General features: G+C 39.8%; 2 protein-coding genes across 11 annotated transcripts in view; one reads left to right on the plus strand and one right to left on the minus strand.

Annotated features, from left to right (window-relative positions):
* The window catches only part of PPM1L (protein phosphatase, Mg2+/Mn2+ dependent 1L), a 194109-nt gene extending 182914 nt beyond the window's left edge, over positions 1 to 11195 (plus strand). For all 3 annotated transcript variants that reach the window (XM_048865339.2, XM_048865337.2, XM_075132144.1), the window contains one exon: positions 920 to 11195. In XM_048865339.2, the coding sequence (XP_048721296.2) occupies positions 920 to 1266 (347 nt within the window). In that variant the 3' untranslated portion in view covers positions 1267 to 11195. The remainder of the gene's footprint in view (positions 1 to 919) is intronic.
* Positions 8454 to 21307, minus strand: B3GALNT1 (beta-1,3-N-acetylgalactosaminyltransferase 1 (Globoside blood group)). Of its 8 annotated transcripts, none has more exons than XM_048865345.2 (6): positions 20308 to 20703; positions 18112 to 18249; positions 17135 to 17278; positions 15127 to 15226; positions 14637 to 14741; positions 8454 to 13351 (listed from the first exon to the last, which is right to left on the minus strand). In XM_048865345.2, exon 6 carries the CDS (start codon positions 13255 to 13257, stop codon positions 12295 to 12297), a length of 963 nt encoding a protein of 320 aa, XP_048721302.2. In that variant the 5' UTR covers positions 13258 to 13351; positions 14637 to 14741; positions 15127 to 15226; positions 17135 to 17278; positions 18112 to 18249; positions 20308 to 20703; the 3' UTR covers positions 8454 to 12294. The 8 variants fall into 8 exon arrangements, with proteins under 8 accessions (XP_048721302.2, XP_048721301.2, XP_048721298.2 ...); XM_048865344.2 differs by having other exon boundaries at positions 17135 to 17299; XM_048865341.2 differs by lacking the exons at positions 18112 to 18249; positions 20308 to 20703 and adding an exon at positions 21213 to 21307 and having other exon boundaries at positions 17135 to 17299.
* Positions 21308 to 21997: the final 690 nt, after the last annotated feature.

Raw genomic sequence — 21997 nt, forward strand, 5'->3', positions numbered from 1 at the left:
ATTTTAAAGAGCAAAAAGTGTCTTAAAATATAAATAAATCTTGATCTGTTAGTTCCATGCCTTGTCCTTGAGCATTATACAGTTACCTAGCACACCAACTTCCTTTTTAAATCTTATTGCTTAAGGACCAAAGCCTGGCCACACTGAAGTCAGAAGGGGAATTTTGTCATTGACTTCAGTGTGACCATAATTTTCCCCTCCTCCCCCTCCATTCATCATGAATTATCCTTTGCTCTGAGGATGGTGCTGCTATTTGTAGCAAGCAATCAGCTCCCTTGTATTTTCTGTGCTGAAGGAGAATTGAATTGTTTTCAGAACAAGAGTGTTCTGGGTCGTCATCATTATTACTCACCCAAGACAACTTGATGGAGGTGTCCATAAATGCTTTTGTATATGTGCCTTTTGATGAGAGTGAGATTTTGGTCTTGCTACAAGTGTTTTCAATGTTCCATTTCCTTCTTACATCCTCCCAAATGAGGGGAAACCTGTTGGTGAATTGTACAAAAGGAGAAGAGCTTTATTAAAACCAGAATCTAGAGATTCACTTTGTATATTGTCTGAGCATTGACACAAGGCTCACTGGAAGGTAAACTGCTTAAAATAAGGGAGACCTCTCTGTTCACAACAGTTTGTCAGACTCATTTGAGGAGTAAAAAACACGAAGTTGTGCTTTGTTTTGAAAGGAGGGCCATCCGTGATGTTATGTTTCAGCTATTTCAATAGCACTGGCTTCCATGTAGATCCAATCCAACTCTTCACTGCATTGTCTTGATGTTTATCTTACTTCAGGCATCTTCTGTTTTTTTAGATATGTAATGTTTTTCATCTGTTTTTTTCACAGATTTTTTCACAGATTTTACAGTGAATCTGGCAGTAAGTCATAGAGATGCAATTTAATAGAGTTTGTGTTTCATTGCAGGTGGCTTCATCAGCTTTAATGGCTCCTGGCGTGTTCAGGGGATTCTGGCCATGTCCCGCTCACTAGGAGATTATCCACTGAAAAATCTGAATGTTGTTATCCCTGACCCAGATATTCTGGCCTTTGATCTGGACAAACTACAGCCGGAGTTCATGATCTTAGCATCTGATGGCCTGTGGGATGCTTTCAGCAATGAAGAGGCTGTTCGATTCATCAAGGAACGCCTGGATGAACCACATTTTGGTGCAAAGAGTATAGTTCTGCAGTCATTTTACAGAGGATGTCCTGATAACATAACAGTTATGGTGGTGAAGTTCAGGAATAGCAGCAAAACAGAAGAACAGTGAATTTATAACAGCTCTCTCCCTCTTCTCTAGTGAACTTAAAACAAACTCTTGTATTTTAATGTGGTAGAAAGTTCTAGTAATTATCATTAGGATTGTATGTAAAAGAAATGGGAAAGATCCCTCTGATCTGTTCTTTGCTGAACAAAAAGAACAACACAGCAAGTATGTTTTGGATAGTTATAATAATTAAGTTCCCCACATTGTCCTGCCTCACCTGACCTGCCCCTCCTTTGAAATGGAAGGGTCAGGTCATATTCTAGTTAATTTCTAAGGTTTAAAATTCCTGCCTAAGGCTTTTTCAAATACTGATGATTTCTTAATTTTCCTTTCTAATAGCTGAAGCTGCATTCAGTTTGGCACTGAAGGGGCAAGGCAGTCATAAGCGAGCGATAGGAATGACACTGCTTTTCACTCATATATGTAACTAATCTCACAACTGCACTCTTTAATGCTTCGCATCCTTGTTTATCTAATCTGCAGTGATAGATTGAAAAAGATTTGTAATTATTGGTCTGTGCTTTACATGAAGAAAAAAGAGAAGCTAAATGCTAGCCTCTGCCAGTCCACAATTGGCCACCCTCTTCATAATTTTATAATGAAATATGCCCTTTTTACTATATGATTAAGTAAATAATTGAGTTCCATGTATCCATGTGATTATCCAGTCTGTGTATAATTTTCATTACACTTTCCCTATGCCCTACTGTATTCAAATCAACTGATAAACTCCCTCACCAAATTCTGAGGTTTGATGCCTTCAGTCACCAAGAAACTAGTTCTGTCATTGTTGAAGAATGCTTAGCATTGATTCAGTTCACACTTGCTTCTGCTTTTTAGCAAAGAATTTTCATAAAGTAGAGAAAAAAATACAAGATGCTTTCAAGCAAGGCAGAGCTTTTTATGATGTTCTGGGGAGGTTCAGTAACACTGAAACTTAATTCAAAATATTTGTCAAGGAAAAAAACCCTAAAACAACGCTTATGGCACTTAGTGTTCAACGCTGTACACCACCATTGCCTTGTAAATTATTGGGAATATGCTTTAGTACTGAAACATTCTCATAACTGTAACCAAGAAACTTTTAAGTTCTGATTTTCAACAATAATTGTATTTGGAATCGGTGAATAATGTAAATTTTATTATAGACAGCAACCTTCCAAATCTGGTATAGATCTGGAAATCGCTGGTTACTTTATCATATAGTGATCTGGAAACAGAACAGTAACAGAGAATAGATAGTGTCTTAGCAGAAACCTTGGATTCTTTTTGTGAATAATAGGTCAGACATACTAATGAAAACCGGAAAATCTAGAACAGAAAGGTGTGGGCACAGGCTTCTTACCTCATTTTGAGACCTTCATGGAATTGATTCTTTAAGTGAAAGATTTAATTAAAAGATCCAACTGCTGTACTAAGGGAAAAAATCAAGTTTAGTGGATTTTTAATTGTAGCTTTGCAATCAAACTGAAGTCGTAAGAGGAAATATTAATGATCTCACTTCAGTTAAATTGCACTGATCTCATTTCTAAAGCTCTTCCAGGTTAGAGTGCTCTGAAATGATGTGAATGTTGTGCAGAGGTTTCGTGATGTTCCTTATAAGTGTGAAACCCTGTACAATGCTAGAGCAGGAGTTCTCAAAGTGGGCTCCAAGGAGCATTTGCTGGTCACATGGTGAAGCCTTTGCCTTCCCCTTTCCAGCTGCTTCGAGAGGCAGACAGGCCTGTCCTTGCAGGAAAGAATCCAAAGGGTTGTGGAAACAGCTTCTCAGGGGAAAAGAGAGAGGCTGAGAAGTTTACTCCACTAAGGTACTGCTACAAATGTAGAGGAGGAACCTGTAGAAATGAGCAGGGGATACAGCCCTGGAGCTATCTCAATCGAGTACTTCAGCAGAAAGCTGAATTACTTCAGCCTCTGGCTACAATCTTGCTGTAATGAATCTATCAGTTATCAGTTAAGTCTTCCATATATACACAGGTGGGGAGCTGGAACTAGAATGATGGTCCTTCAGCTACCAGAAAACCCCACTCTGTATGCCTCTACCACATGAGCTAAAGGAAATTTCTCAAAGCAGGTACTAAGATTAGGCCCTGCACCCTCCCTGTAGCTCAGCCAATAGATCACAGAAGGGAACTTCAGAGCTCTACAGGAGTGCTGGTAGAGTTGCTTCACCTCCTATGGAGCAGCTAGACCTGTATCAGGAGCCCAGGAAAAAGGATTTGACTGTGTTGTTAACTGTAGATTTACAAATTCAGGTACCATAGTTGACACAGGTAAGGTGTCAGGGTGGTGACTGGGAAGGCAGGTAGGTGATCCATGAGATACTGTTGCCTTAGCAGTGAGCCACAGTCTAGAGCCTTGCACAGGACTATTCTTTAATCCTGCTCCCACTATTATGGCAGCAGGATCTATGTGATCTCAGTCCTGCTGCAAGGCTGGGCTCTACCGGTGTAGAAGCATTTGAGAAACTCAGTACAGGAGCACAGAATAGCTTTGTGGGTGGCACTGACCTATGTATTTATTCCAGGATTAAGACTCAGAACTTACTCTTGCCTGATAACTAAACAAAGCTATTTCAGCCTATGTTCAATGTTCGCATTTGTGAAAGCATTAGTTATTTTTCTACCTTTTCTTGAATTTTCCTTTTATTTTTTTCCTTGATGGTTAACTCCTTTGCTATACCCTGTGTATGAAACCTGTAGCTTTAGTAGTCTGCCATAGCACTGTCAATAACTGCAATAACTCCCTTCCTTTGCCAAAGAAATTCACTTCCACCATCTGTGTTTGATGTGACTGGTGGATTTTACTCTTAATTTAAAAAAAAACAAGGGGCGGAGACTCACTTTAGGGTTAAAGAAAGTGGTATACGAAGAGGGAAGGGACTGTGCAAATTTGCCCTCACGCTCTGTCAATGCATCTGCCTTAAAAACCTACTTTCCTAGGGTTTTCCCTGTAAACCCTGCCAATCATGTTGAAGTCTCTAACAATTTTGTGAGGTGGACAGCTACCCACAAGGGACAAGACTAAGAAGATCTACATCTCCCTTATAAAAGTCTTTAACGTTCAGGTGGTTGGGATGCTCACCTGGGATGTGGGAAACCAAGGCTCGAGGCCCTGGCTCCACATCAGAGTGGGGATTTGAAAACAGGCCTCCTGTATCTCAGATGCATGCCCAAACCACTGACCTACTGTGTATTCTTATGAGGGATGGGCACACATTGCTTTTCCCCTCCTCTCCTCACCCCAAAAATGTCCTGATCTGTTTGCCCCCAGCTGTCTTGAAGGGGGTTAGGTGTGCTCGGAGCATACCTCTTGAAACAGGCCCCACAGGCAAGAGAGGCAGGGAATACCTTGCTTGCAGTGAGCAGCTTGGTGGTATCGTTACCTTAGGTGCTTTTGCACAGGCCCCGCAGCAGAAACTTAGGCACCTAGGGAGCTTAGGTGGGTACCGGGTTAGGTAGCATCTGAGCAGGGGTTTTGAGGATTTCAGTGGCACCTAAGTGTTGGACTTAAGCATCTAAAGGGGCAGTTAGGCACCTAAATCCCTTTGTGGATCTAGCCTAAAGTGGCTGTATCAATGTCCAAATACCTGGTCCCTTGAGTCTGTGTGTCCAGATGTGAAGGGCCACTATACTAAACTGGTGCCCATGTCCAACATATGTATTGTTCATTATTAAATATTGTAAACTTGTAGTTATACCTCACTTTTTTTTTTAAATGTTGCTCTTATTGGCAATGGTATTCTAAACTGGTGGTTTTCCAGAGCCAAATTAACTGAGTACACTTTTATACATATTCTTATAGCAGACCCTTGCAGTTTTACTGTGTTGTGCTGTACTGTGAACTCTTTGCAAGGACTGTGCTTTACTAATTAAAGAGCTATAATCTATCCTCATATTCTGGCTGTCAGCGAAGTCCAGTTGTACATAATACACTGCCTTTCTGTGTGATCATCTCTCCCTCTAGTGTCTTGCCCAAGGAAGTATAGTAGCCTACTGACTTAAAGTTAATAGAGTAGAACCTCAGTTACGAACACCAGAATTACGAACTGACTGGTCAACCACACACCTCATTTGGAATCACAGTCAGGCAGCAGCAGAGACACCCTCCCCCCCCAAAAAGGCAAACACAGTACAGTACTGCGTTAAACATAAACTACTGGAAAAAAAAAAAGGAACATTTAAAAAAAAAGATTTGACAAGGTCTGGAAACTTTCTGTGCTTGTTTCATTTAAATTAAGATGGTTAAAAGCAGCATTTTTCTTCTGCATAGTAAAGTTTCAAAGCTGTATTAAGTCAATGTTCAGTTGTAAACTTTTGAAAGAACAACTGTAATGTTTTCTTCAGCGTTACAACCAACCTCCATTCCCGAGGTGGTTTAGCACAAGCAAAAGATGCATGTTCTTTAAGGATGAAATTTACCCCAGTGCAGAGATCCTGTGTAAGGTATACGCATGCCCACTGCACAGGAGTGAACTTTATACTAGTGCTGAAGGTCCCAGATTCAGTCTCCATTGATGATTATGGTGTCTGGACATATGCACCCATGGTTTATTACATATACAGATCCAAGAGCAGAATTTAGCCACCAAAAAGTTTGAGGACCTGTTTGGTATTTAGAGCCATGTCATCAACTTGCCCTGCATTCCTTGCCAAGATCTCTCCAAACATGGTTGTCTTACCATATCATATCAGTGAATGCATTTGAAGCAACTTAACTGTTTGTTGCAGGCATCCAAAAGTTTGGTGACAGTACAGCTTGTTCAGGCCACTGTGGCCAAACATGCAGGTTCTGAAATTCACAGATCATCTCTAGGTTGGCAGCATCAGCTGTTTTATTTTTTTTTCTGTAACATTTAGTGTGAAGCACAGGAATGGAAGTGTCTGGTCAGTGAAATGGTCCAGAAGATGATTTTTAAAAATAAAGGGCTTGGTTAGTGATCTTACTCCCATTGAAGTCAGTGGAAGATTTGTCACTGATTTAAGTGAAAGGATCAGTAGTAAAATCAATATTAGATTGTTTGTGCAGTGACATTTGTTTTATGGTAACCTACGTGTGGTGGGTAAAGCGTTTAGTGTTCACTCCGTATAACAGCTATCTGATGGTGCTTTTACTTTATTAAAGTCAGAAGAAATTCTTTGCTTTAGAGCAGTTAGGCCAGATTGAAGTAACAATACAATATATTTGCTAAATAAATTCTAACTCTGTATTTTGAAAATATAAATTTTTTTTCAAGAAACCAGCTACCTTTTAACAGACAAGATGTCACTGTACTAAACATTAGGAAGATACTGGTGATACATGAGTGTTTTTCACATGGATGGGGAAAAATCAGCATTTTTCTTTTAAAAAAAACCCTCAGCCTTCCATTTTCTAAAATAGGTTTTAGGCCTTAATCTTGAAAGTTGTTCTGCAGCAGTCTACCAGTCCAGAGTAACATCTAGGATCAGGACCTTAAAAAAGTAGTTTTGGAAAATGGAAGGTTCAGGTTTTTATTAAAGCAACAGGCAATTAATGTTACTAGTAGCTTGAGGTTTAGCAGACATGTAATATAGCTGCTAATCTTTAATGGTGGTTAAGTTTGTAATTATCTTTCCAAATCTAAAGACTGGAACCTCATGGGACGTTTACATTCTAAATTAAGCATACTTTTGTATATTGAATTACTAGGTTTGTTTATATAGCACTGAAGGACTTGGTTTTTCTGTGTCATATACAAAAATTTCATTGAGCAGGACCTCTGAACATGGAGTATATATAGAAGCAGCTATTACATGAGTATCTTAGGTACAGTAAAATGTACAAGGTCAGAGCAACTGAAGCTTATCAAACTATAAATATGATTGTGACCACCACATTAGAGGCCTTTGGAGGAAAAAGGTTTGAATCCTACTTTTAGAAGAGGCTAGTTTCTTGTATCTTCCTGAGGTCAAAAGGGGAAAAAGTCCATATTCCTTGAGCCACAGAGGGAAAGGGGGACAGTATTTCCCCGCATTTACAAGTCCTAGGGTCCAACAGCTCTATCCCTTGAACCTTTGGAGGTGCATTAGTTTATAGGGAAACAGCTGCTCAGAAATCCAGTTCAGTGTGTATTCTACACAGGTAATTCATAATAAATCACTAAGCAGTTATGGTTAGATTCTTTATCAATCTAAATGCAGAATCTATGCAGCCATAACACATTGGTTTCAGTTAGTGGTCAAATATTGGTCCCGAACAGACAATCATGTCTGTCTGAGTAGAGTCTAAGTACAATACCACTTTTTAAAGACTATCACACAGGGAACATCCCTTTAGAGCGTTAGTGTTCAAAAGCCAAATGTCTGAAGTTTTTGTTCTATATTGAATCAATTCAACTCTCCTTGCTACACTACTCAGATTATACAGGTGAGAGATGTGAAATATGGACAGTTTACCAAGGCTGGTTTTACCAATAAGACCTAGTTCTTGGCTAGTTTCAGGACCATTCCCTTTTTAAATTTATTATAATGAGACTTTTGGGATCCCTATGACTCTACTACTGTAGTGGATTGAGGAGCAGGGGCTGGGGGTATGCAGCAGCGTACTTTAGAAGTAATAATACAAAGACTAGTATTGCAGTTAGAGATTGTAGAACCATGGCTGGCTCTGTTATATGGAAGAGTGCTCAGGAAAAATGCTTACACTTTTTTATGATTGTGCTGTTTGGGTTGTTAAAAACCTATCTGATCAGTGCAGTATTTTCCTACCTTTTTGTGCATTATAAGAGCAGAGCCTGAGGTATGTATGACAGTAACTGAACCACACCGTCTAAACAAGTAGTGTTTACTTTGCTAAATCATCATAGCCAAGATTCTCTTTATGCTTTATAAAGTTTGCAGTTGCTTTTCATTCAAAACCAAAAGCACTTAAAATTTGTATTTTTATTTCAGAAATCTAAGTTGTGAGAGAGAGGTTTTCACTATAGCTTTAAGGAACACTGCAGACAAAGCATTACAAAGAGTCCTGGGTAAGCCAGCAGATTACATTTTCCTTATTTTACATAGTGAGTCAGCATGAATGTACTACCGACACCTTAAATGAACTTTTAAAAGTCTGGCTATTAAGAATCAGTCAGATTAATGAAGATTGCAGAAAGTAATGTAATAAGTAACTACAGTCACAAGGCTAGAAATAGTGAGGTTTTAGCTATAAAGTTAAAAACACAACAATTATGCTCAGTTGGGTTTAGTTTATTCTACTTGATATATTCAATACATAGCAGCATTTGCTTGTTTTAAGGATGCAAAATAAAGCCCCATAGTTGAAGGTGAGACAAACTATAATAGCACAGTTTATATTCTCTCGGCGATTAGAAAATTACTTTATCAGGCATCTACAGAAAAACAATCTAAAACCACATGGGCCTGTTAGAGATTATAATCCCTTTTTGATTATCAGAGGCCCAACATGTATTTATAAACTAGTTTACAGTTTTCATATTTTAGAAAACATGGACCCCACTACACAAGGAAATAAGATAAAATCCATATATCCTTGCCTTGTGGAAAGTATGTTTCCCTTCCATCACAGATTACTACTAGTATACAAACATGGTTTTTCAACCTTTGAAGTGCAATTTTTTTTTTAAATAGCATCAAGTAGATCACTTTAACAAGCAGCATTCAGAGGAACACATTTCAAATCCCTCCCAAATCATATATTCTACTTCAATAGGAAAAGCTACAATTTTCCTATAAGGATCCAAAATGTCACTCAGCCTCAATCTCCTTGACATCAGTGGGAATTTTGTCTAAGTAGTGCAGCATTGAGTCCCATGTTTGCAGCTTCTGGGTTTTATAATTTAAGTAACATATCTGATATAGACAGAAGATTAGGAATTCAGTGTTCACATCCTATTTAGTTTACCCTCAATCAGTTTCTAGTTCAAGTTTGTGTCGTACATTATGTGCACTGTGAATCCAGACTTCAAGCATAATTAAATTCAGTTTAAATTACTCCAACTTTTAAAAACAAACTATATCAAGATAAATGAAACAGGTGATTTAATACAATTTTCTGTAAATCTACTGTACATTTTCTTTAGTACTGTACTAATAGCAGACATAAAACAATGCCAAAACTGGGTACAGGCAAAGAATATATGCAGTCTGTGGTCTTCATTAAAATGGTTCATCCTGCAATGCACCTAGTCAGTTTAAGTATTTACTATTTGTATTTGAAGGTACGCAGTCAATGAATCCCAGTAAAATGTCTAAACACTTAAATCTGCAAACTCTACTGGAAGAATATACAGGTGATAGATACAGTGGTAATTTTACATTGTGAATGCTATTTTCAATACACTAGAATAAAACTATAAATACTAAACATTGTTTGATGCATTTTTGTGCACACCACCTCTGTGAGAATATGTATGGTCCTAAAGGATGTTTGACCTGCTTCATCTGCGTCATTTGCAAGGCCAGTAAGTTCATAAACAGGGTCATAAGAAATCTTAGGCTGAAGTTTACACTTCATTTCTATCAGAAGATGTTAAGGGGACAGAGTTGTTTGGGTCCTACATTAAAATTGACTGATGGTGTAAATTCATACGATTATTTTAAACTCCCCTCTTTTATAATCAGGTTTGTTTTTAAAAATAGCCAACATTTCCGTTGAAATAACATGACAAGCAGTATTACACATTTTATGCTTCTAGTAATAAATACGTTCAAATCTGTTTAGAAACAGGAGAAGCAAGAAAAATGTCTAAGTTACTAAGAGGCTGTTTCAAATTAAATCATCAGTTTTGTAACTAAGTTACAATTTCATGTTGAATAAACTGTGTATAAATCTACATTTCTGAAGGCAAAAGCCGTGCAATCGCTGATCAGTGAACCCTGTCAGGCACAAAAGTATCTTGCTTGGAGAAAGTTACTTACTTTTCTCTTATTGTCATACCTATTTTTGCAGCTGCAGCCATCTGCCTTGCATCAGCTTTTTGAAGACTGAAGTCTTTTGTGATTCCACCTAAAGTATTCTTTTAAAAAGCAATATTAACCACTGTCCAACTACACTGAATATCAGCATTCATGGGGCAAACACTCACTATTAAACGTTCGTGTCATGGTAGGTTTAAAATAATAAGCTGTTTTTGTAAGTGAGAATTTTTCAATGTATGCCCAGTCATTGGACAAGATGATATATACAAGTTGAGCATGTTCCTTCCCACCCAACTATAGTAAAACTCCCAACTATAGTAAAACTCATATCAAATCATAAGTGGATCCCAGAAGTTTAGTTGTTGCAGTTTTGCAGTAATTTCTAGTTCTAAAATTAGAATAGCACTTCCTCCCTACCATATTTAAAGAAGACATTACCTATCTTTAGAATTTCATTAAACTATACAAGCTAGTTTAAAAAAATAAAACACACAACCTTGAATTGAATCACAGTGAGCACCCTTCTAGAACAAAATTCAAAATACTGGGGTCTACAGTTTGTGGTGGTGAACACAATTTTCTCCCCTAAATACTAAAGTGTAATCTTAGTCTTAAATTAACCTGTAAGATATCATGTATGGTTATACAAAGTTATCAAAATTCAACATTGATCATAGTACACATTAAAAAATATTGATGAAACCTCATTCTTGGTACTAGTAGTGGAGTTATTTTATACCTATTCTACATTTGTCTCTAAGAGACAATTTAAAAGACAAATTAAATGTAAATATCCTATCATTAGCTACAGTATGAGTAGAAGTAAAGTGGCAGTGCTCTGTCATTCTAGATGTACAGGATGTCACTGTTGTATCTTTGGTATGTGATAGATTTTAGATGTGTCAAGAATAATAAATGTGTTAATGCACTTGCAGATTCTGTATTGTCTACCAGAAGCATAAACTACTGGAAACATGGCCTTGCTGATATGACTAAGACAATAAAATACCCGTCTTTACATAAAAAAAATCATTTGTTTTCTTGTGTTAAGATTCCTGTTAGAAAAATGTCTAGAAATATTTCCAAATTTTTATTTTAAACTCTGAACCAAACAGTTCATTTTGCAAATGAAAGTTGATCTCAGCATTTGAAAGCCATTTCAACTGACAAGTTTCACAGCAAATCTCATTGCTTATTTTCCCTGCCTGGATTCTGGTAGGTGTGGAGATGAGCCTATTAGTGCATAAATTTTGCTGTCCTATTTTGCATAGTAACTTGAAAGTAAGTTTATTTGAACTAAGTTACACTGCTGTAGATCTGGCCCTCTATCTTAATATTCTGAGAACACTGTTACCACTAAAATAATGCAGCTTTCTGAAGCCATTAAGGCAATTCTATAAAATATATATATAGGCACCTAAAAAAGCAGCCAGATTTTCTGAAGTGCTGAGTATCTAGAAATTCTGCTGATTTCAGTGAAAACATAGGAGCCTAAAATTAAACAGCTAATTTTGAAAATCTTGGCACAATATTTCTAAAGGAATCATTAGGGTTGACTAAGCAAGCAACTTTGAGCATCATGCAGTGCAGAGGAGGAGTTCATGTGTTGATGGGGGCCCAGGATGAGACATTCCCTAGAGTAGGCGGGGTACCCATCTGAAGGAAAACAGATAGCACTTTGCCCCAGGATCTAGGTTTGTGGGACAGTTCTTTGAGAAAAAAGGGGTGCTGCTCCTGCGGTTCCATAAGACAATAGATTCCTGGGGAGGTGGCAGGAAACTCAGGCAGGATGACCCCATACTTGCAGCAGACTGTTCAGAAATGAACCAGATGGGTGGAGTGAGCAGAGTACTGTTACCATATAATCTAAATAATTCTGGAATAAAAAAGGTGCAACGAAGTCTCATTCTCAATTTAAAAACACCATACTGAAAACCCTCTAGAGATATTCTGCTGTTTTAATTGTGCCTCGTAATCAGGGTGGTCCCCTAAGCCTGAGTGATCCTTTCTAAAACCCCATTTCCTTGTTCTACAAAACTCAATTTACACACTTTCTACAGTGCAATTCAAACCAAGAGGCCAGGACAAAACAGTCAGCTTTTGACAGACCTATATTAACATGGGATCATTAGCAAATGAGTGAAGTGTCTGTCAATAAATCCTGCCAAAATCTCATCAATTCACTTGAAGTGATACCATGTACTGCAATCAAGTGTCTATATTTACAGATGTTAAAGTTAATTTTGTATAAAAAGAAGAGTTGTGTATCTTCTAGAATATGGATGTTCACATTTAGCATATTTAAGCAAATTCCAACATAAACATCTTCAAATTTAATAGGTTTGATATGGCTCATCATTTCATAAATCTTCAGAGCCAGTTTTCCATCAAGTATATACCCCATTCCACTACAGTATGGAGGATATACCTTAAATGGATATTCATCATAAGAAATATATGTTTTTCTGTAAAACCCTCTGTAGGAAAAGTTATCAATTAGAGGGTAACCAGTAAAAAAACTGTCTGAAGAATTTATATTTTGAAGAAACGTTACTAAGTTGCCAGGGTTGATGAAAACATCAGAATCAGTCTTCATAATGTATTTAGTATTTGAACAAAACTCAGACACCCATCTGAATGCCATGATTGTTTTCAAGGTAAGATTGTTATAAGTATCCATAAAATCTTGGCGAATTATGTCACCATACAGAATGCTCTCATCTTCTATCGATAATGCATCTAAGCTGTCTTCTCTTTCAGCTCCTTGCCCTAATAAGAACAGTACTAGAATCTGACGGTCCCCCCAGGATTTTTTAGAACCCCATGTTACTCTAATGGCCTGCCTTGCCTCTATATCCATAGGTTGTGAAGACACCAAGATGACCAGAAACGGATTTGTATCTTTGCATTTCAAACGCTCCCGCAGCGTGAAGAGGAATTTCTGCTTGTAAACTGGCTCATATTCATAGAAATACATCCAGTTTGTATGCTCTATCACAGTATGCGAAGGAAGTGTCATGTACCATGTCATTATTATGACAGAAAGCATAGAGAGTGCCAAAAAACTCCATTTTAAGTATTTCATAGACATATTCACCAGAAGCAGCTACAAGATAGATGTGTGTAGCAGAACTTCAAGAGGCTTACAAAGTCCTGGATCAAAAATTTTGAGAGCCAGCTTCTTGCTGAAAGAAATGCAGATGGAAAAGGTTAGTACATTAAGAATGCAATTGTACTCATTTTATTATCTGCCTAAAATTGTAACTACAAAACATAGCTTGATATCATGAGGTCAGAAAAGGAAAACTACACTGGCCCTGCTAAACACTGTTCTTTAGCCACCACTTATATCTTGAACACCACATACTGATTATGAATGAAGTTTGCTTGTAACTAGAGGAGTGGTGACTGATCTTATTCATGGCTTTCTCCTTGGGAGTCCCATCTACTAAAGGACCAAGTATAGAGCACTCTTAATTCCAGAGACAGTTGAGGGCTCTCAGCACATCAGCCTAGTGTTTTAGACTCATTTAAAGCTTGATGCTGGAGGGATGGTGGCACACAAAAACAGATGACTAAAGTGTTTTTTTTAAATACTGCTCAAAACCCATAAGTTAGCAATTTCTTTTGATGGAAAGAAGGTAAATAATTTTATTACATTTGTAGTTTGAGATTTTTATGTAAGCAGGAACTGACCAGGAGGATATAAACAAAAAAACAAGACAAAAACAAATGCAGACAAATATGCTGTCTCATCCCAACACGGCCGCATCTCCTCATTAACTGCATGCTCTTGGCTGAATATGCTAATGAAGAGTCAACTTCTATACAAGCAAACTGAACAAACATTAGAATTACAAACCTACATCCATAAGTATTTCAGTGACACACACCAAGCTCTTTATAATATGCTCAACACACAAAGATGGCTATTTCCTACAAAACAACTATATAATAAAAAAAAGTTTGTTTAGTTATGCACATGTTGAACTAGCCAACTACATAAAGGGACAATCTACCCAATCCTGCCAGAGAGCTTTGTCATTGACTTAAATGGGAGCAAGACTGATCCACTGTACAGTAGATCAGGTTCAAACCTTAAGGTTTGTGCCAGAAAACTTTGCAAGCTTATCATGTAAATACATACACCTCTACAATGACTTTTAGGATAGTCTGGTCAAGCCAGAATATCCTAATAACTGCATGCAATATTATGAGGCTTTGACACATACAAAACTGTGTCACTGCAATTTAGCATGTGCTTCTATGTGCATTATTTGGTACTTGCATAATGAGTATTTTTGAAAGAAATTCTAAGAGTTATGGAAAGATACTCTGAATCTCCAGTTTTGCAAATTAGAAATTGTCTACGTACACTTTGCTTTCACATTATGGCAGTCTAACTTTCCAATTAAAAATTACTTTGGTATAATGATATGTTTCAGAGCACTAGAGAGAGAGAATGTTTACCTGGCAACTGTATCACTGCTGTTTGTATTATTCCTCCATCCTCTTATTCATCTACTACACAAGAAAAGTTTCTGTGAACATTTCTCTTCTGATGGTGCCCTGGAGCTGATGTCAAAGTATGTTACTGTTAGACTTCACTGTCTAAGAGATTTAAGATCTTTTACTTCATTATGAAAGAGGAAAATATTGAATTCCACTGCAGACCTAAAACCAAAAAAACCCTACAACTTCCACCCTTCCTCCCTCCCCACCCCAAAAAAAACCCCCCCCGCAGATGAAATTAATCAAATACAGCAGGGGAATGCAGCTGATAGCACTAAGAATCCTGATCTCCTTACTCAAAACTCCAATGAAGTCAATCAGATTTTTGACCAAGCAAGGAAAACAGGAATTAGCCCAAGAAGCAGAACAAACTGAGGAAGTTACGATGAAAAAGGGAGCTACCAAAGTCATTTTTATGCTGTTAAGTTTATTAACAAGATGGCCTTACTCCTGGGCCTCAGAAGACAGCAGCAGACCTCTGAGGGGATGTCATATCCCAACTAGCAATTCCTCCTCATATGGACAGGAAGAGCCAAGCATGTTTTATCCTGAAAGGAAAGACTAGTCAGTCAGTAAACAAAGTAAAGCTTACTCCCTAACATCACAAACTATCAAGCAGCATGTGACTCAAGCTATCATCAGAGCAACATACTGCCATGCACAGCAAAGCCATTCAACAGAAACTACATACAAATCCCATTCCAGAATGCAGTGAGAATAGAATCAGTAGTCTGTAGTCAACAGGAGTCTTGCCATCAACTACAATGGGAGTAGGACTAACCCTATCCATAGTTTCTACTGATTGGTTGCTTTACAGATAATGTAAGAATTGGCAGGTGACAACTGAGGAAGATAGCAGCACAGAGAGTAAAAGATATGAGCTAGCAATCTTAAATGTATACATGCACACACAACCCAGCTGATCCATTCTCTCACAGTAGTCTCCCAAAATTGACATGGGATTGCACACAATATAATCATTAACATAATGAGTGCTGATAGTTATGCTACAGCAGTGGCAGTGTTAACAAAGCTTGATGTGCAAAAATCCCTACTCCAATATGATTAAAAATGGTATCCTTGGAAAGCACTTAAAAAAAAAGATGAAATATGCCCATCTGCACCATATAAGAGATTAGGTATTCCCAAATAAACAAGTTCTGTGTTCAGTTTTGAGCTATTGCTAATAAGCAGGGATCCTAGAAATCTGTTTGCCCAAAAAAACATGAAATTTGTTTTTACAGAGACTCTTTAGTTTTTACATTTTGTAAAAAAAGTAAAAACATACACAGTGAAACCCTGATTTATCCAGTCTAACTGAGATCAGGGCCAAATCGGATAATCAAAAATTCTGATAATCAGAAGAATGGGCAAAGAGCTTTCTATCCCTTATTTTAAGATGGGAAGCTTGGGCAGTCAGCCTCGGGCAGCTGGTGGTTCAGTTAATACAATGAGTTGGGTAATGGAGGCTCAGATAAACATTGTGTTCAACTGATTTCTGTAAATATTGTGGCTAGGGAAACTAAAGTTCAGTATTTCACTTTAATTGCAGAAAGACACAGATATGTATAGATTTTATCAGAGTATGGGGGGGGGCGGTGTTTTCCACAGAAAACTGGGATTCCTGCTAATAAGTAATGGTATGGCATTACCAAACTAATTACCAAGATTCACTACATTGTGGGAAGTTCAGTCACTCTTCCTATTTACAGGAAGATCTTATCCAGTCTTCTCTTATATGGACATTACAGTTCATGTGGTATTTCTCCTTGCCCACCTCATAAGGTGTGCTATATGCCAGATGTTCCCTTTCACTTCAGAGGCAACTGCTTTTCACTGACACTCAATGTGTATCATTTAATATAGTTATAAGAAATGTAAAACCATATTTTAGAAGGAGAACCTGGTTTATTCCCCTATCTAAAAGGGACTGTGTGTAGGCAATTATAGTTGGATGTCAGTGACTGTCAGGGTTCTCCCTCCATGTGATAAAACCACTGCCTTGATCCAACTCTGGATGCAGATTCAGGATGCTGAAAATGCAGTAGCCTTCTCCTCCTAAAAAAATGAAAACAGGGCCTCCAGGATAGGATTGATATATTGAGTATTATGTGACCATGACACCAATTTGGACCCTCACCTTAAACTGGCACAACACTATTGACAACTCCAAGCGTTCAAAAATCATGAGATTTTTAAAAAATTACGTTTACAGTACTATTTGTTTGCCTTCTAGTTTTGGGGCCTTTTCGAGCTTTTGTTCACAAGTACAAGGGCTAGAAATTTTTTTTTAAATGACAGCTGAGATTCTCATGTAATCACATGACCCTAGATACTTCAAAAAAAATACCAAATATCACAAGCTTGTTTAAGTCACAACAGTGAGCTAGACTGTGGATCCCTACTAGCTCGTCCAAGAAACGTATGTGGAACATAGAAAACATCCCCAAACCTACCATTGTGATGTTAATTCCAGATTACTCTCATCACCACTGTCAGATGGGGAGGAGAAGACAGTGTTCATGGCCTAGCATGGGAGTGATCTTCCGCTGCTTTTGGTAATGATGTGATGGAGGATGAAGAGGCCCCAACTCCAACCTCTGAAAACGGGAAAAAAACTCCTAAGGGAATAGAAATGCAAAAGTAGGAGCATCTACACAAACACATTCACTTGTTTCCTCTTCACACCCTATCCTGGCTTAAATACACCCCATCCAGAAGCCTCAAATGTTATCAACCCTGCAATCAAGTCTACACAGCCCTCTGAGACTTCTCCTCTCCTTCCCTGTTCAGAGAGGAATGAAGGAACAACACGGAACAGGTTTGCTTCAGGAGAAAGAAGGAGCTGCAACAGAGCTACTGGTCTCTCTATATTTTAGCAACCTGAAAACTACCTTGTGTTCAACCACACAATTTTCAATGGCATACCAGCACGGAAAGACATCATCCACTCTAAAATTTAACCCCTCCAATGCTCGAGAGCACACAACCCCTATACCAAAGCTAAGGGCCAGCAACACAACAGCAGAGTCAGAAACTGCTACATGTAGCAAAAGCTGACACAAGGCAAAATTTACTATCTTCACCTCTCTCATTCCCCTGGACCAGAAGTAGCAAATTATAATAGGTGGGTTGTCCTTGTCAGAATTTGCTGCTCCTCACTTTTCCCCATCCTTGTGATGTCAGTTTTGAATAAAATTTTACTTAATGCTGCCCCATGGAGCTAGCAATAGCGACTGGCAATGGTTCAGTAACAGTGCTGCCATAATAAGCAGACATGAGGAACAACAGAGACTGGGCCATTGTTTGCGCGTGTTCTACAGATTCAAATTCCGGAACTTATCTGCATGCACTCCAGCTGCCATTAACTTTGTTAGATTTAACTTTATAGAATTGCAGAGATGTGTCTGTAATATGAGAAATGCATATGTACCTTGAGGGATCAAATATGTCTCATTTCAGCACTGAGTTCTACATGCTTTGTCAGTCTGGGATGGTTTGTGTGCAGCAAGCTCAGTGTCTAAGTGTGGGTAGCTCCTGTTTGTTTAGCTGAACCTAAGCCCAAGTTCTGCTGTAGCAAAGAGAAAGAGTTAGACTTCATTTTATAATGCTCATGTGCTGCATTCCCAAAGTATGCTGCAGCATCTCTAAGGATAAAGGATAACAATGTGTGTTATTGGGGCATTACTAAAAGGGAGGAAAGTTATGGTCACATTGCAAGGGTGCCACATTCCGTAACTTTGTACTTCCTGTTTTTTAGAGGTTTAAGTTTAGCTACTCTCTCCACTCTGGAAAGGCATGAAGCAGCACTAGGCAACCTTCATTCTGCATTAACAAAGTTTTTAGGCAGTTAATTTCCTTGGGCTTGGGTTTTTTTTTTTGTTTTTCTTTTTAAATATATAATTTCTCAGCATCTCCATAACCCAGCTCTCCCTCTCCACTGCCTCTGGCTAGTTGGCAATAATTATTACCACAGTCACCGAAGACAATGTTGCATGTTAATCCCTTTACTACCCAACACCATCTCCCCAGGTCAGGGGCCTCCTGTCTCTGCCTGTTCAGCAGGTTGGTCTTACCTGCTTCCCATGCCAGAGCAGACATCAACAGAGGTCCTGCAAGGACCTGCGAGCAGATTGAGGGACGTGATCGTTCCCCTCTATTTGACATTGGTGAGGCCTCATCTGGAGTACTGTGTCCAGTTTTGGGCCCCACACTACAAGAAGGATGTGGATAAATTGGAGAGAGTCCAGCGAAGGGCAACAAAAATGATTAGGGGTCTAGAACACATGACTTATGAGGAGAGGCTGAGGGAGCTGGGATTGTTTAGCCTGCAGAAGAGAAGAATGAGGGGGGATTTGATAGCTGCTTTCAACTACCTGAAAGGGGGTTCCAAAGAGGATGGCTCTAGACTGTTCTCAATGGTAGCAGATGACAGAACGAGAAGTAATGGTCTCAAGTTGCAGTGGGGGAGGTTTAGATTGGATATTAGGAAAAACTTTTTCACTAAGAGGGTGGTGAAACACTGGAATGCGTTACCTAGGGAGGTGGTAGAATCTCCTTCCTTAGAGGTTTTTAAGGTCAGGCTTGACAAAGCCCTGGCTGGGATGATTTAACTGGGAATTGGTCCTGCTTCGAGCAGGGGGTTGGACTAGATGACCTTCAGGGGTCCCTTCCAACCCTGATATTCTATGATTCTAAGTTAAGAAGCTGGGGAGAGGATGCAGGAACAGTGCAGGAACTAACATGGAGTCAGGCCTATTTTTTAGAAGGAAAATAAATATGGAGGGGAATGTCTGGACCCCTCCTATGCACCCCATACTTCTCTGCACAACTCTGACCCCCCTCTCTTCCTTTAGCAGCAGCATAAGGAAGGGTGAGTCTGGAGCACCTTCCTTACTGCAGGAGGCAGCATGATTTAACCTTAACGGTTTTTTTTCCCCTCACATTTTTTACCTGTAATATGAAGTTGCTCTAAGACAATTATTCACTGGAAACATTCAGTCTTATTTATATGGTCAAATATATAGGAAATATATAAACATTTTCATCTGTAATGCGAAGCAATTTTGGCAAAGGGAGGATAAGTTACTATAATTTGAAATCATTGGTTGACAACTTGTTCATCTCAAAGTATTCATTATTTAGCTTAATTTTTCCACACTAACATTTTGTTATGGTGCAGCTATACTGTTGCAGTTCCAATAAAATATTAATCTGGTCTAATCACTCAGTTAGTAGGCCTATTTTTGGACCTATGTTTCATACACAACCATAGACACATCAATGAAAACCCCTAGTAAAGATACGCTGCAGTAGTGTAATCTTGATCTGCTGCAGTTCACAGTGTGCCTGTTTTTAAAGGTCATGATTACCTACAGTGCATTACAAAGACACAAGAACTTTGCAATGTTGCTGCTACATTGGTATAGGTAAACCATTTGAACAGGAAAAAGAAGTGGAACTAGAGTTATGACATTGTGATACAGTGCGTAACTTAGTTACAGGTAAACAATGACATGCATCTGAATAGAGTGAATCAAAAGAAGGGATAGTGTGCTAAGGGCAATTAGTAATAAAATACCATTTTAAAACCAAGTAATTAAAATAAATGGTAAGATGCAACACTTACAGTGGGTAACAGGAAATGGAGTCCCATGTAGGCTCACCGTATGGTAGCTAAGCCAAAGCTGGCACTGCTGTCAGGCTCCCTACAGACAAGGTATGCCTGCGGAGGCATTCTCCTCACACAAACCCGGGCAGAGTTGTGACCAGTTTTAGGGTGGTGGACGTATCAGGGAACCAACTTTTTTTGGCCACTCAGTACCTTATTTCAGGCTGCAACACGTCGGCATAGGGCTACACTGCACTTCTAAGGCCACAACCCTGGGGCAGGGGTGCTAAGGCAGCACAGCCAGCCAGGAGCACCTGCCCCTCTGGCAACCACTGCAGGTGGCTCACCCCATCCACGGGAACGTCAAACCACTCTGCAGGGCTCCCCTCCCTGCCACCCCATCTCCCTCTTCGTTACCCCCAGGTCCCGCCCCTCTGCCCCCTCCTTCCACCCAGGGCCGGCTCTACAGTTTTTGCAGCCCCAAGCAGCGAAAAAAACTGCCGCCGCGGACGGCAAAAGGAAGAAGCTGCCGGCCCTGCTTCCACCCTCGGGGCAAGCGACACCCATCCCCCTCCCTCCTTCTCTCCCCTGAGCCCCCCTCCATAGCAGCAGCCGTTCTGAGGGCCAGTAAGGGGAGGCTGAAGCAGACGTTACGGAGCATGCGCAGTAACCCTTCCAGGGAATAACGGTCCTGACACCACGATAGCCGGAATGGCGGCGCAACCCTCCCCAGCGCTCACAAATCCCAAGCCGCACGTCCCGCCAGCTGCCTCTCGCGCTCAAGGGCGCGTGAGCCCGCAGCTAGCCTCGCCAGCCGCGCTCAAGGGCGGGTGAGCCCCCAGCTGCCCCCCGCCAGCGGACCAGCCCTCATCCCCCTCCTAAGAAGCTGACCCCTTGCCGCTACTGACATGCCTAGACCCTACCTTCGGGCCGCTCGCAGACCTCACCCCCGCGCATGGTCGGTGGATGAACCCCCCCACTTCCGGGAGGCCCCGCCCGCCGTGGTGGGAGGAGCCCCGGAGCGCCCGCCCCAGCGGCGCCGGGCCGAGTCGCTGGTCCCCCCATCCCCGGCCGGCCTGTATGGTTAGGCGGCGGCGACATGGGGAATTTGAGAATCTCAGTGGCACTTAAGCATGGGACGTAGTTGCCTAATTGCCCCGTTAGACGCCTGTGTTCCAGTGTGGACCTGCCCCATAGGGCTTACTCGCCTGCCTCGCTCCATTGACTTTAATTCCAGTCTCCAGGTGTGACTTAATAGGCCTATCCCATTGACTTCACATTGACTACTCCTGTTAGTCAGCACTCCTGAGACTGATAAGTGTTTGAAGGCTTAGTTCTAAAGTTAGAGTACTAACATACTAAAATGTGTTGCTGTCTTGAAGAAAAACATTGCATCCCATTATCAAAATCCCACATCTCACTGCTAAAAGATAATAGGTCTGAACAAAGGCCCGGATCCAAACATTGAGTCACTTGGATTCACAGCTGAATCACAATTTTGCAACTGGCTCCTATCTCAGTACAGCGCTATCTGTTTAATGGGCTTAACCAAATTTCTGAATACAAACACCCTCAAATTATGGGGAACTTTGGCTCAGAGCCAAACCACATCTTGGACTCTGTAGCTAAAAGGACAACGTCAAGGTATTTGTCATCTTTTAATAAATGTTGCTTATAGCTAAAGGCAATTAAGTAGACCTAAAAAGCC

Source organism: Caretta caretta, chromosome 9, assembly GCF_965140235.1.
Source record: "Caretta caretta isolate rCarCar2 chromosome 9, rCarCar1.hap1, whole genome shotgun sequence".
Lineage (NCBI taxonomy): Eukaryota > Metazoa > Chordata > Testudines > Cheloniidae > Caretta > Caretta caretta.

Excerpts from the sequence above, each read along its gene's own strand:
- B3GALNT1 (XM_048865341.2), bottom strand. The coding sequence starts at position 13,257 with ATGTCTATGAAATACTTAAAATGGAGTTTTTTGGCACTCTCTATGCTT.